The sequence below is a fragment of the Perkinsus marinus genome (genome assembly GCF_000006405.1).
Source record: "Perkinsus marinus ATCC 50983 genomic scaffold scf_1104296975428, whole genome shotgun sequence".
Classification (NCBI taxonomy): domain Eukaryota; phylum Perkinsozoa; order Perkinsida; family Perkinsidae; genus Perkinsus; species Perkinsus marinus.
Genome location: NW_003200804.1, coordinates 12393 through 27626, shown reverse-complemented (window position 1 = coordinate 27626; position 15234 = coordinate 12393). Strand labels below are relative to the sequence as shown.

The window sequence follows — 15234 nt, the reverse complement described above, 5'->3', positions numbered from 1 at the left end:
GAGATTATCCCCTTCGATCGCGCTAGGATACGACCTATATTGAGTACCACAGGTTTCTTTCTTATCTCATATCCTACTAGTTCCTATAATGAGGTGGTCTACTGCAGCATCGGCTACTTGTACGTTACTCATGTTCGGCATGCAAGGATGTTCGACAACAGGGGGTAGTAAAGGTAGTGGGAGTTTGCCATCCGCTCTCCCTGATGACCCTAACCAACCAGTGACATTCCCTGCTAGTACTCCTTTCCCACCAACTGCTAGGCCAATATCCTCTGATGCGTGTAGTGGGAATAAGATTGGTACCTATACCTGGTCTCAGAGCTATTGGAGGGAAGGTGATGATTCTTTGACCAACTTTGCTAAAAGTGATATGGGCCGTCAGTGGAATTGTGGAGATTTGTATATCAACATTGCTGATGCCTCTAACTATAACATCATTAAGGATCAGACCAAGCTCGTAAGCTGGATGAAGAAGTGGCGTCAGGAGACTGGTAACAACGGCGTCATCTGGCTTACTTATGGTGATGTTGTCGATAAGAATGGCGAGAAGATGGTGGGATTCGTGACGACCTTCGAGCAGTTCCTCATGCGCTCTGTGTCAGCGCAGACTATGGCTGAGATATCCCCTATTGGTATCAGCTTTGATGTCGAGCATATTGCCGATGAATATTATAAAGAGGCCCTCACGAAGTCCCATGATATGATTAACGAAGTGACTCAGGGTATGGGGTATCTACCTAACTCCATTTACGTTGATAGTACCATCGAGGGTGAGGAGAACTCTCAGGAGACTGAATACGTTATGCGTTATGCAGACCACGCCCTTATGATGTTGTACAGAAATGAATTAGGTGGTAGTTATGAGGATGATCTGCTCGAACGCATGAAGTGGATGATGACCGAGCAATGCACCGTATGTACTAAGCCTGGTTGGGAGGATCTCAAGGCTAAGATTACCATTATGGTCGAAGGCTCGTGTAAGATGGGGCATGGGTGTGGTAAGTTGTCGATGTGCGCTAAGGATACCTCCTCTTATCCCGACGCTAATGGTGGCATCGAGTATATATGGAATACCCTCAACAATCTGACCAAACGTATGGTAGAGGAGGGTATCGTCACCCAAGAACAGTTCGATCATCTCTTTGACGTCAATGGTACACTGTTTGCGGTCCATAACTGGGAATGGTCTCGCTGTTTTTATGGAGATAGTTACTCTCAAGACATGGGCTTCTCCGTTTGTAATGACTATCATTCTATGGCTGCTGATTGCCGTCTCAAATAGATAGATATCTATAGTACGTTATCGTTGTGCTTCGTATAGTACTCACTTTGACGGTGTTTCACTTGATGTTCTTTGTACACTGTTCACTGGGTTGTGATGTGAATATAATCCATCCTATCTTTCACATGTGAATCAGCACTCATTGTGTTGATGGTCAATGAACAACGGCAACACATAGAATTTGAGAAACGACAGAGCTTGTTATGAGCAAACATATCACATTCGTAGCAAACATCACTCAAGCACTGATCACATCTAGGGCCGCCATCTGAGAAGTCAATTCCGCATGTATAGGACTTGGGGTAGTCTACTATTGGTAACAAGGTGTACCTATAATGCACTCAACGACTCGAGAAATATGAATTTGATTACGTTGGCATAAAGTAAATGTGTCGATGATGTTTCTTCAGCACATCATCATCCACTAAGACGAGTCTATGTACTGGACAGTTAACTGGTATCTCACAGACTGGGCTGTGACACTATGGACAAATATACCTGATTGTACAGGTCCAACTCACCACCACGACACTGTTCTGAAAGGCGTATACAGAGGTCTGTTGTAGCCTATTGTGACACATACATTTCATTGGTGGATCCGTTGTACGGTTACCATCCCATGCTCTGGGAAGCCCATTTTGATGTAACTCGGGGAACTAACCCAGTATGGTAGGGTAAGATGCTCTGATTACCGCAGACTCCAGCATTAGTAGCGAGCAGATAACTTACTCTGCATTAAACGTTTGAAATGTATAGGACTACTAGCAACAGAGAAGGTGTCACCAGTCATGTCTAAAACTTTCCGTACCGCATATAATTCTGGTGATAGTGATATCACAGACACCTGGGTTGAATGATCACGTATGGCCAAGTATTGGGACATGGATTACCCACACTGAGTTGGGCTTGGTTTCCTCTATAAGCCCATCAGCACAGTCTGGTATGGGCTGCTTTCCTCTGGTAGGTGGATCTACTGAGTGCAACGAACCCCACACTATTAATACATCACGTGTGTCTGATAAGGATCGTAGTCCACAAGGACGGACAAGTTACTGATAGGGTTGAGGTCGAAGAATTGGGGGATGAAATCAAGACAAAGATGCGATACTATGAAATCTAACCTGAGATCATCAGAGAATGACTCCCGCGTGATCCCCCTGAGCTGATATCCACTACCAAGTATAGGAACCGCAGTAGGCCTCTCATCAAGGCCATTGACTACTTGTGAGCTAGTTCGCCACCCTTACCGGTAGAGACAGGGAGGACGCCATCGTAGTTCATGATTAGGCGATCTACTGAGTTGGCCGTGCCTGAAGACACAGTACTCTACTGCATCCATATTCCATGCACGATACTGGTCTTTGGTGACCATGTTTATCCAACATGGTCACCATGGCACATGGTGATCCGGACCCCTCTTTAATGCGAGATACCCATTCATGAGAAGTTCAATACTCGCTCGTCGCATATGATGGCGTCTACTGTTACGCTGGTCATTGCAAATACTCTCCCGATTCCTCCAATCATGTAAGTACCGATTAGGTGTCCGAATGGGCACACTGGAATACTTCGCTCCTGTCAAATTACTATTCCTGTACTGTCATGACGATATACATCAGGAGGAATTCGTCCACGAGGCGTCGAGTACGCATTACCAATAATACCACGGTTGGGGCTGCGGTGTGATTTATCCAAGGCCGAGCTGTTATCCAAGGCCGAACTGTTATCCAAGGCCGAGCTGTTATCCAAGGCCGAACTGTTATCCAAGGCCGAGCTGTTATCCAAGGCCGAGCTGTTCTCCAAGGCCCAACTGTTATCCAAGGCCGAGCTGTTATCCAAGGCCGAACTGTTATCCAAGGCCGAGCTGTTCTCCAAGGCCCAACTGTTATCCAAGGCCCAACTGTTATCCAAGGCCGAACTGTAAGGTCGAAGAGCTTTCAGTCGCCCTCCATATTTTGCATATTTTTTGAACGAGGACTTCTGTCACTGAAAACGGTTCCTTGGAATCCGCACACTCTCCTTAGTGAAAGGACTTTAATCCGACCAGTTCCAGAGAACGTACACAGTGCTACAGTAGTGTGTCTGATCTAACATCGAAGGGGGTGGCTAGGTCCAATCACAGCCTCAGATTCACGGATCGCTATCTGAAGTCCCGTTCGTTCTTCGTTCAAAATTCTGTGCCGACCGAAAATGCGCATATTAGGGACAGACGACTTTGTGTGTAGACCTTAGGTTGTGTAGACCTTTGGAACACTTGCTTTCTTGGTCGCTTGACATTCCTTAAACTAGGCCTTGGTTGGCTCGCCTATAGCCGTGTCGATTGGATAATCGATCCAGGTGTCACGTCACCTTCTGCGTGTCACGACCTTGGAACTCGCTAACGAGTCGCTAACGTGTCGTTACGACTTAGTCCGATCTGGATTCACTCTGGCTTGATCCTTGGCTGTTCTAGTCGACCTTTGACTGAAAACAAGCCTTGTGTTCTTGAAGTTCGCCGAAGTATCAGCAACGATCTTGGTCACTTGTAGCTCTGCAACGCGTAGACCTACATTTCTGGTAGCAGCTCCTTGTTTGCTATCACTTCGACGACCTCTTTCCCAAGCCTGGTTATCTGGTTCTGTTGTCAAGACCGACCTCTTCCTGCCTTGGTACTCTGTTCTCTATGTCTGCTTCTAGCACTGGTAACTTCCACAAGAAGGATCTGGCCATAGTCGAGGAAACGGCGAAGGCTGACGCTGAGGAGGCCCAAATGGGCGCCGAGGCAGCAGCCCTCCATACTCGACTGGCCCTGGAGCACGCCAAAGACTACAACGATCTCTGTGACCTTCTGTCTGTGAGGGCTGAAGCTGGCTCTGCGGCCGCCACTACGGCTATCGGCAACGGTAGTCGTAAGGAGGAGGTTCGCATCAGCTTGCAGATGCCCGAACGGTATAACGGTACGACTGACTTTAGTGCTTGGTTACGTCGGTACGAGAACACTGCCAACGCCGCCGGTTGGAGCTCTGGTACTAAGGCGGCCCGCCTTGGTATGTACCTCACTGACGAGTACTACGAGATGTGGGATCAGTACGCTCCCAAGGTGACCTTCGAGGAGGACAGCCGCATCATGTCCCAGATGCTGGCTCGACGTCCTGCAGACGCTCTCCTGGACAACTTCCACGATCTTCGTTGGGCACCTGGTACTAATGTCGGCACCTTCTTGGCGAAGGCGAGGCGCATGCTCACTGAGTACAATAAGAAGCTTACTGATGAGAAGAAGCTATCCGATGGTTCTCTAGACCAGATGATTCTCAACAAGCTCATCGCGCTCGCCCCAGCCGCGGCTAAAGCGGAGCTGAGAAGACGCCAGCCTTCGAAAATCGAAGAGATGGTCGACATTATCAGTGACTATACACCTGCCATGGAGATGACTTCGGCTTCCAGCCCCGCTCTGCAACAGGTGGAAGCCAAGCTCCAGAAGGTCTTGGCAGCGGTGACTACACAGACCCCCAATACTAATGCCACCATCCAACAGATGGTCGAGAAGATCCAAGATTTAGAGAACATACTTCTGAACTTTTCGAGTTTCGAGGCTCGATCTCGAATCGATTCGGTCCCAGAGGTTATACAATCGATTGGTCCAATATCGATACCGGTAACCGAGAATCGATCTCGAATCGATTCTTTCGATTTAGGGGCGCCGGTTCGATCCAAGGCTCCGGCATTTTTATGTATTTTCTATTTCGAAAAGTTGCGCACAATGGAACCACTGAAACCCGGCACCTGCTCATCCGCGCCCCTAGATTCGTCGCCCCTAAGGTACTCAATCCGCCCCTAAATTGCCCAATCTGCCCCTAAATGACTCGTACCGGCCCCTAACTTTTCAAGCTACCCGAGCGTCCCTGAAGCTTCACTGCAAGCATGTCACGTGGCTTTGTTGACTGCCATGACATCTTGAGGAAAACTCATGTGCATCACGCTTGACCCTGGCCGTCTGAAAGATACATGTTCGAACTTGACCAGCCACTGGCTTGAACGTTTCGAAACCTTGGCCGACGCAATGATCAATCTAGTTTCACATCGTTGTGTTGAGCCGTGCTATCTACTGATCTTGGCCGGCGGCCAATGGCCGCCCTGAACACGTACTGAGCGTACTGAACTCCACCACGTAACTACATTTATTAGCTAAGCATACTGGTATGGGTCACTGAGACAGAAACTGTCAGTCTCAGAGAAGCTGTAACGATAGCGGATGACTCATCCAACTTTAGAACGCATGTGGCATATTTAGGGACGGATTGAGTAATTTAGGGGCGGGGCGAAGAATCCGGATTTTTGAACCTATGCTATATGCGATAACTATTAGAGTTATTAGGCTACTTAGTAGCCGCTACTAGGGATATTGAATTTGCGGTGTGGATTATGCTCAGAAATAGTATTTGGATAATCTTCTTCTGAATTACCGAAGAACTATCTCGAGGGTTCGTCGAGGCTCGAGGCAAACGCGCAATCTGACCGAACCCGGGGAATACCATCCTTCCGACCCGGGGAATCGGCATCTGCAGAATATCTGGCTGTCGCCGCAATTGGCAGCGTGCCACAGCAAAGCGACTCGCCTCGGGCGAACAGCAAGGTCGTGCGCGGATATTCAGTATCTCGCTGATGGAGTCTATCCGAGTCAGATAATCAGACAGCCTCCCAGTGCCTGTGGCTATCAACTGAGCGGTCTAGCCTCGACCCTTACTTTTTCTTCTCGTGGAAGTGCTTTGCTAAAGGCATCCTGAATTGTTGCAATAATATGACAGGTGCTGTAGACCCTATAAGTAACCCTCAATGCTGACGTAGGAGAGCATTTCAATGAATTTCGAATTTCGAGGTGGATCGATTCCTCGAATCGAATCGATTCGTCTGCCCGCCGCAGCATCCTCGATTGATTAGCACCGAACAATCGATCGATTTTCGATATCTCGATCCAATCGAGCCTCGGTCCGATGTATGTTAGAGAAACGACTTGCTGGACAACAACGACCTTCGTTCCGTCGTCCTGGTGTCTGTGGTATCTGCCGTGGTCCCCATGCCACGAAGGACTGTGCCCAGAAGAAGTTCTCTACCGGTTGTTATCTGTGCGGAGGCGACGGACATTTAGCCCGTAGCTGCCCCACTAGACGAGGTGACGGCTCTAAGGCCGGACCTTCGTCGTCGGGAAACTAAGACGGCGGTTGACGAGGGGTCCTCAACCGCCGGACCCGACGATATACCTCTGTACGTTCGGCGCAGAGGTTGGTCTATTTTTACATGCCGAACTGTTGACCAATGTCCAAGTTACCCAGCCGCTGAAGGCCTGTATTGATACGGGTAGCTGTTTTTCTTTGGTACACCGCCGGTTCCTACCTAGTGGTGCTGTTATACTTCCCTGTAATAATATAGATTTGGTGACCATCGACCAGAAGCCATTCGGTATACTCGGAGCCTGTCGACTGAGCTTGCGTCTGTACGATTCCCCGAACCCTGTTTTTGACGCTAGTAAGCCTCACGAGACCTTCGAAATGGTGTTTCTTGTGGTCGACACCTTGGCCTACGACATGGTTATCGGCCATGATTTTATGGCACATTTTTCCGTCAACCCATCCTATGGTAGGGGAAGACCTTATCCTGTAGTGGGAAGTCCCGCTACACGCACTGCACCTCTATTGCACCCTACGATGGAAGGTACAATGGGTGGTGCTAGCCCGTCTACACAGACTATGTTGGCGACAAGCCCTACTCGAGGACGATCTGTCGGACGAACGGTACGGGATGGCCCTAGTTCGTGGGGCGGTGACGGAGATCCGGTACGGACATCCGACGAGTCCGATGTCGCCCTAACTAAGGCTTTCCAGCCTGTTTCTACCCATGCTAACCTGGTAGACTTCAAGATCAAAGGTGTGGACGTGGTTCTAGGCAAATCGGTTATTGCCGCCGTCCGACCTTCGGGCGACTCCGTGAAGTACCCCAAGTTCAGAGCCTTCACTACGACTGGTACTGAGGACACGGAGGCTTGGCCGACGCCGGGAATCTCCCCGGATGTGCTATTAGACGATGACCTTGCTATTTCCTCGGACTATGCTGTCCCCGACTTTCACGACGAGGATAAGTCCTACCCGACTTTCGAGGAGTCGAGACCTGGTGTATCACGCTACCGCTCCCTATGCGAGGAGTTTGGTGACCTTTTTGTGAACAAGCCCGGTCATTGCGACCTTGTGGACCACGCTATTATAGTGACCGATGACAATCCTATCGCCGAGCGCACTCGACCTTTGCCCCATAAATGGCGAGCGGAGATTACAGCGCAGCTTGAGGAGCTGGAGAACGACGGCTTGATCGTCCGATCCACCTCTCCTTATAAGTTCCCCTGTGTCTTCGTCCCTAAGAAAAATGGGAAGGTTAGAATGTGTGTCGACTACCGGTCGCTCAACAAGGTCACTAGGGTCGACTCGTATCCGCTACCCCGGCCTGACGATGTTCAAGAACACCTAGTCGGTGCGAAGGTATTTTCTACTATTGACCTTCGTAGCGGGTACTGGCAAATGAAGGTTCGACCTTCGGATCGGCGACGGACTGCTTTCTGTCCGGGCCCAGGGTTCCCTCTCTTCGAATGGACCCGGATGCCCTTCGGACTGTGCAATGCGCCTGCCAGCTTCCAAAGGTTGATGGACTTGGTCCTTGGGAAGTTTGACTTCGTCCGCGTTTACTTGGACGACGTTCTTGTCTTCTCGAGTTCCCTTGAGGAACACCTCCGTCACCTGAGGTTGATCTTCGAGGCTTTTCGGGAAGCTGGTCTGACCTTGGCTGGAGACAAATGCTCGATTGGTATGGACTCGGTTGTCTACCTTGGGCACCGCTACTCCGCGGATGGTATGTCTCCAGACCTGACCAAGGTCAAGGTTATTTCGGCATGGCCTACCCCTCGTACGGCAACAGACCTTAGGAGTTTCCTCGGGTTGGTTGGATACTACCGCCATTTCATTCCCCACTTCGCTGACCGTTCTAAGGCGTTACAGAAACTGCTCACTACGGCTGCGAGGGAGGAAGACCGGGTGGCTGAGCTTTGGGATGAGAAGCATCTGATCGCCTTTCAAGACCTCAAGAAAGCGTTGACCGACCTTCCGTACTTGGAGTACCCTGATTTTTCAAGGCCTTTTGAGATGGCTTGCGACGCCTCTAATTATGCTATCGGTGGCGTCTTGGAACAAGACGGCCGACCTTTGGCATTCTATAGCCAGACTCTGACTGGTTCTCAGTTGAACTGGCCGGTTTACGAGAAGGAAGCCTACGCCGTTCTCAAGTGTCTTGAACGATTTCGACATCTGCATCTTGGTTACCAGCTCCGGGTAAAGATATTCTCCGATCATAGACCTTTGCAATGGCTGAAGACTGCGACTTCGTCAAAGTTGCAACGGTGGTTGCTAGCTTTGCAACAGTATCAGTTTGACGTGGTTTATGTACCGGGTAAGAAGAATCTTCGTGCCGACGCTCTGTCACGGGTTCGTCCTGTTCCGACGGATTCGATCGACGCGCCGCCTGCCCTGCCCGTTGGTGTGGTGACCTTGGAGGACGCTTACTCGAAGGAGGATATTCTTCAATCGCAGAAGAATTGTCCTGTACTTCGACGGTTGTATCAACGGTTACTAAGTTCCGAGCCCCTACGACGTAACGAGCTAACTGAACGTGACCTTCGACCTTATAGACGGGTCTGGAGGACTCTTGGTATTGCCGATGGATTGGTTGTTCGAGAACGTGCTCCCACCTCCTACACTGGACGGCGCTGGGTTCCTGTTATACCAGCCTCTCTACGACCAACGTTCATCGAACACTTCCACGAAGAGATTGGTCACTTCAACGTCGACAAAGTACTGCCTAAGGTGGAACTATATGGTTATTGGCCCAGCATGGCTAGCGACATTGAGCATGCCTTGGCTCAGTGCCAGCGATGTCTGGATGCTAAAAGACCTTCACCGGCTCCGGCGCCGCTGATGCCGGTTCCGATAGGCAGACCTTGGGAAACCATAGCTGTGGACCTACTCTCGGTTCCTACGAATCCGGACGGTATCTCTACACTACTGGTTATGCAAGACTACTTTACGAAATGGGCTCATGTGGTACCCCTGCGACAACATACCTGGCTGGATGTTGCTCGACCCTTGTTTCAACTGTTCCTGCTATTTGGTCCTCCACGACGACTACATTCGGATCAAGGCCCTCCGTTCGAATCTTGGTTGTTCAAGATGACGTTGGGATTGCTCGGTGTCCGCAAGTCCAAGAGTTCCGTCTATCATCCGGTTGGGAATGGCCTCGTTGAGAGGTTCAACCAGACCTTTCTCAAGATGGTTAGGACTCATGTGGACTCGGTGTATGACTGGCAACGTCACTTAGGCTCTATGGTCTGGTACTATAATACTAGTATCCATTCGGCGACTAAGGCGTCTCCTTTCTACTTGATGTACGGTAGGAACCCGCCTGACCTTTGGTTCCCGGATTTGGATAGTGTCGAGACCCGCTTCTTCGACCCCGAGACCTATGCCAACTTCTTGAGTTCTACTAGAGCTAGAATTCTTGATAACGTTGACCAGTGTGTTACACATGCTGCCACTGTGTACAAGGCAACGTTCGACTCTAAGGCTAAGCTTAGGTTGTTTCGCCCTGGACTACGAGTTCGCTTAGAGACCTTAGGTCCTGCCCGGTCTAATAAACTGGATCCCCGATGGGAAGGAAACTGGTTTGTCTCTAACGCTCTGCCTGGCCTTAACAACAAGACCTTAGAAATTGTTCATCCGGCTACACGCCGACGGAAGATTATTACTGTGGATCATCTACTTCTGGACCCAATTCAACCCGATCATCTACCCGAAGATGTGGCTACTATGGTCTACGGTGAAGAAGGTGCTATACTCGGAGAAGCTATCATTCCTGACGTCGACCCTACCTTCGACGATGTCCCGGTATTCCCGCCGACGTCACCTGACTGTCCGGTCGAAGTTAATTTCGTATCGCGAGATGTGGGTGTAGGTCCTGTAGACCCCCAGGTTCCTACTAGTCCTTCGGTTCCGCCAACGTTCCGGTCAGAATGTGCTGCGGTTCCCCCGACCCCACCCGGCCCTGGTACTACTCCGGCTGCCGATAGTGACTCCGAGTCCGACCTTTCTATGCCACCTCTCTCACCGCACCCTTCTCTCTTAAGGGGGGAGGAGGAAGAGGAAGTTGAAGACCAGGAGGTTTCGGATGTATCCGTCCCGCCTACTGAGAACTCAACACCTGCCCCCAGAAACGGTTCTGAACGACACTCCCAACATGAACCCGAACCTGCCAAAGTAGTAGATGCTCTTCCACAAGACGACCTTCCGTCCGAGGCTCCCGTGTCGCCACTCTCTGTTGCTCCTGAGAACGAGAATTCTAACGATGAAGCACCAGAGTTCGAGTCGGCGAATGAGGATCCTGATGATGCTCCGTCTTATGAGGTTCCGCAAGAGTGGACTCTCACCAGAGATCGTCCACGACGACAGCCGCATCCGGTTGTACGATTCGACCCGAGCTTTCTTGGCCCTGGTGGTCTGAAAGAGAGTTCTCGGAGGCCCCAGTAGCTATGTAAGAAGACCTACCTTGGTTGATACTATTCTCTATGCGCGCCTCTGGATTGCTATCCACCTCGGCCTGGTCCCGTTCTTATTGCTGCTATACGCTGACCTGCTTGGATATCCTGAGATATCCTGAGATAAACTAATATTATTGTTACTGTTCTTTTGATTATTGCTGAAGCTTCATGCGCCGTGTAAAGAGCGCCCGTATTTTTGATCGATTTAGCCGCCTGGAGTACGTGTGCGATGAACGTCTCCTTGCTGACACGTTTTGAACCGCTACCTTGGTATCTCCGTTGACATGGGAGCTAAACTAACTCGCCCTTGGTATGTTCTCGAAGCCGAGCTTGATGACGCCGCCGTCAGCGACTTTGTCTCGACCTTGTCCCCGAGGGGTGCGACCTTTGTTTCTAGGCTCCGCCTGAAGGAACCTCATCGTGCTGATTATTATCTCGATGAAGTCCGTAAGGCCCTTGTGGACTCGACCTTACCCGACGCTAGAGCTGAGCACAAGGAACTTGGTCGCAGGCTAGAAGAGTTCGCTAGAGATGAGGGCGTGGCCTGCCCTTCGTTTCTACAAAACCTTCGCCGTATCGTCGAGCCCCCTAACGACATGTCGGAAGACGCTGACTCTGCCATCGACGCTGTTTCGGTTATGAGCAGTCTACACGAGATTCCCGAGAGTGACTCTGACGACCTCCCCGAAGAGCCCGTCTCACCGCAGCCCCTTCCCGTTAGACCTTTGTCAGCTACGGCTACGGCTACTGCTAAGGCCCCGCCTACTACCGCTACTAATGGTCGTGGAGGTAGTGTGGCTGCTGGGATTACTCATAGGTATGGCCCTTGGGATTGGTCTAGGTCTGCTACGCCGTCTCGTGTTAACCTTCGTCCCCGTAATGCCCGTGCTGGTATGTCTACACCGGGAGGCCTTCGTACTCCTCCGGTGACCCCAGGTTGGCCGCCGTCCTCTACTCCGGCACCTTTGGATTGGCGTTCTGCTTCAAGGAGTTTCCCTAAGGCTTCGCTTGGACCTTTGGGTTCCTCTTCGTCCCGTATGATGCCTCCGAGACCTGGTACAGTTTGGTCTACATCGACGCCTACTAGACCTTCGACATCCTCTACTTCTGTTAACAACTTACAGGTGACCTTTTCTGTTCGTAATGACTACGATTACGCTCACTTGGTGCCTAAGTATGTTGAGAGAAGGACTCATCATGATCGCTATGCTTGGGTCTGGGACTATTGTCGAAGCGAATCTTATGGTCCTGGTCGCGAGTGGCGCCGTTACTTGGCTGCTCAGCGTCAGACCTTAGGTGAAACATGTTTCGAGGCCCTTAACGGACCTTGGATTATTGACCATGCTGTGATGGCTGGACTGGTCCACGACGACTTCATCCACCGACCTTTGGTTGGCAATGTGTTACTGTGTCATGGCATCCTCAACTCCTGCGGTGGAGATGATGGCCTTTGGTTACCTTCGGCTTCCGCTCTATTGAGGTATTGCTACGAGTGTGGTGCCTATCCGCACTTGGTGACCTACCACACCAGACACGGCCGACCTTCGGGAAGTACTATGAATAGTTGTAATTTGTTCTTTTGTTGTCGTCGCCATTGTGAGGACGCGCTACAACGTCTCTTAAGAGCTGGCTTTACCTTCGGCTTTAGACCTTCAGGCTATCTGTTCTTCGCCCGAAGCGAGAAGGCCTTTGTCAGTCCTTTTAGAGATGAGCACGGTGGTTTTAGTGGTTTGACCATTGAGGAAGGACGACTATGTTTTCTCTTGGCTCATACTCGCCTAATGAACCTTCGGTCTGGTATTCCGTTAAGCACTTTCAAGGTTTACGATAACGAGTGGATTACTACAACCTTGGAGCAAATTGACGCTGCTAGGGAGTGCCCTTCCACTAAGACCTTGGCTTCTCGATTTGCTGACCTAGGTGAAGTCACGGATGACGCTCTTAGTGCAGTTCTTGGTATGGTTCGAGACTACAGTATCACTGTTGGTGCTTTGGAAAGGACCTTTGACGAGAGAAGACGTTCTCTGTGATACTTAGTGCATTATTGAGTTTTTTTGATATTTATCTTATTTCATTTTTTTCATTGGTTCGACCTTAGTTTTCGGAATGACGTCAAGCTAAGGGGGGAGGTATGTAGACCTTAGGTTGTGTAGACCTTTGGAACACTTGCTTTCTTGGTCGCTTGACATTCCTTAAACTAGGCCTTGGTTGGCTCGCCTATAGCCGTGTCGATTGGATAATCGATCCAGGTGTCACGTCACCTTCTGCGTGTCACGACCTTGGAACTCGCTAACGAGTCGCTAACGTGTCGTTACGACTTAGTCCGATCTGGATTCACTCTGGCTTGATCCTTGGCTGTTCTAGTCGACCTTTGACTGAAAACAAGCCTTGTGTTCTTGAAGTTCGCCGAAGTATCAGCAACGATCTTGGTCACTTGTAGCTCTGCAACGCGTAGACCTACATGTGCAGAGTGCAAGAATAGTGACAGGCCGCCTCGGAATGAAAAAATGACGAAACCTATCTGCTTTACAAATGCTAGTTTAGTGTTTTGAAATTAGTCTCCGTCGCCATGGGGTGTGCTGCGAGCAAAAATGTGGTGGATAACATAACGACGCCAAGCAGTGCAGGGTAATGTCCCCAATGACCCCGCCTTGAGCTATGTCTCGTTAGGTCTCCCGAATGGACACCAACTCCATACAAAGAGGGTGTGGTACCGCTAACACCAACACTGCATATGAATGAGTGTAGCAATGCTTTGGTCATCACTAGGAGGTCTTCTGACATCATTGCCTCCCCCCTTTAGCCCTGCCATCTACCTCAACTACTTCCTCGCCAACATGTGTCTCGGATGAATGTACGCATGAACATGATCAGCACTTACCCCCACTACCGGGTGTGATGGCCCATAGGAAACGTAGTTCTGCTCGACCTGCAACAAGCAGATCCTTGGATGCTTCTGGTAACTGCATGGGGTTACTCTTTTGATTATCCTTACCTTACTTCAGGTGTGATGAGCACCCCTACTATGTATAGGCGTCGGTAAGTTGTTAATGCCTATCATAGAGTACGCGATTAGCAGGTACCCTAGTGCATCCCCTCGTATCACCACTAGCAGCCTAGGTAAGCCATATGGCTTCCTATGTCTCTCATTAGGATCTGTTTATTTTTCAGCTGGTGATACCCCACGTACACGGGGAGCGATCGGAGTGTCACCATCATGTAGCTTGTACGCGTAGGCAATTCCTTGTAACCCCATACCGATGCAGACCTTTGCCCTCACATTGTCAGGTATCAGAGCTCACCTCGTGGCAGAGTCATCGTATCAACACCGCGAAGGAGAGAATCAAGGGTGAGACTGTGTGACTCCTACTTATGATGACCACTCCTTCTCTTCCTCAGAGCCGAGGTATGGCGACTTATGTAGCTCAGAGGACACCGCGTAACAGTGTGGTTGTGGCAGCAGCATAACCACCCTACATTGCATCATCCCGTATCGGTTATTCCACTGCTTGGTATGATAATGTCGATGCTATTGCTGGTTCTACCTCTCTTGTTAGTTTGCAGCGAAGGAAACCAATGTTTCCAGGCTATAGCATTAATTGATAACACGAGGCCTTAGTTGTGGTCGTCTTGTTCATTCACCTCTACCATTATCATCACTACCCACCATTGTTGTCGTGATGTCCCCGTACTATAATAGTGTAAATAGGAAGGTTTTAATAACCATGAAGAGTAGCAGCAGTACTTATATCAATTCTAGGAGAATTCTCCTACATCCTCTCCCTATCTGTGCTGTTGCTGTATGCAGTAGGAAGTAGGTGAATCCAAGCATCATCGCGGGTCCCATTAGAGTTCTGATATTGGTTGTAAGTATTGATATTATGTCCGCTGTACTCTGGTATTCTCCACCATCACTGTGAAGACAGCTTGAACAATGAGCCATCCGTCTCTTACCCATTTTCGACTGATCTCTCGTCTACTCCGAATCGTTCAAGGCCGCCTGTGCGCGCTGAGATGAGCGTGTTAGTGACCATTCATGTGCAGTTAAGGACTTATCGTTACTTCGTTCCTCGTGTCCAATCAACTTTGCCGTTATTATGCTATTGTTACACAGCTATGTTGCCGGGATAACTCGCTGAGAGGTGATATCCCTGTAGTTGCTATCCTTGCTTATGATGCGCTCGCTTATTCGTACCTATGAACAGGTAGAGTCTGCGTCGCATGTGCACCTCCTTTTTTATTCGTATATACTTATCGCTATCCTTAATGTACTATCTCTGTTCCTCATCATCATCATCATCACACTATCGGCCGCTTGTTGTCTAATGCATTGTCGCCATCCCAT

The 15234-nt window shown here is 49.9% G+C and overlaps 6 protein-coding genes across 6 annotated transcripts; 5 read left to right on the top strand and 1 right to left on the bottom strand.

The window, feature by feature from the left end:
* Window positions 1–88: 88 nt before the first annotated feature.
* Pmar_PMAR013653 (hypothetical protein) lies at window positions 89–1282 on the top strand (the record flags this gene model as incomplete). The annotated part of the gene is made up of 1 exon (XM_002765544.1): window positions 89–1282. The coding sequence occupies one exon, from the start codon at window positions 89–91 to the stop codon at window positions 1280–1282; it is 1194 nt and encodes a 397-aa protein (XP_002765590.1).
* A 997-nt stretch (window positions 1283–2279) lies between these two features.
* On the bottom strand, window positions 2280–2563 carry Pmar_PMAR013652 (hypothetical protein; the record flags this gene model as incomplete). The annotated part of the gene is made up of 2 exons (XM_002765543.1): window positions 2280–2403; window positions 2505–2563. The coding sequence occupies 2 exons, from the start codon at window positions 2561–2563 to the stop codon at window positions 2280–2282; spliced, it is 183 nt and encodes a 60-aa protein (XP_002765589.1).
* Window positions 2564–2884: 321 nt separating this feature from the next.
* Window positions 2885–3206, top strand: Pmar_PMAR013651 (conserved hypothetical protein; the record flags this gene model as incomplete). The annotated part of the gene is made up of 2 exons (XM_002765542.1): window positions 2885–2926; window positions 2979–3206. The coding sequence occupies 2 exons, from the start codon at window positions 2885–2887 to the stop codon at window positions 3204–3206; spliced, it is 270 nt and encodes an 89-aa protein (XP_002765588.1).
* Window positions 3207–3944: 738 nt separating this feature from the next.
* Window positions 3945–5119, top strand: Pmar_PMAR013650 (hypothetical protein; the record flags this gene model as incomplete). The annotated part of the gene is made up of 2 exons (XM_002765541.1): window positions 3945–4883; window positions 5081–5119. The coding sequence occupies 2 exons, from the start codon at window positions 3945–3947 to the stop codon at window positions 5117–5119; spliced, it is 978 nt and encodes a 325-aa protein (XP_002765587.1).
* A 1856-nt stretch (window positions 5120–6975) lies between these two features.
* On the top strand, window positions 6976–10878 carry Pmar_PMAR013649 (Retrotransposable element Tf2 155 kDa protein type, putative; the record flags this gene model as incomplete). The annotated part of the gene is made up of 1 exon (XM_002765540.1): window positions 6976–10878. One exon carries the CDS (start codon window positions 6976–6978, stop codon window positions 10876–10878), a length of 3903 nt encoding a protein of 1300 aa, XP_002765586.1.
* Window positions 10879–11173: 295 nt separating this feature from the next.
* On the top strand, window positions 11174–12919 carry Pmar_PMAR013648 (hypothetical protein; the record flags this gene model as incomplete). Its single annotated transcript, XM_002765539.1, has 1 exon — window positions 11174–12919. One exon carries the CDS (start codon window positions 11174–11176, stop codon window positions 12917–12919), a length of 1746 nt encoding a protein of 581 aa, XP_002765585.1.
* Window positions 12920–15234: the final 2315 nt, after the last annotated feature.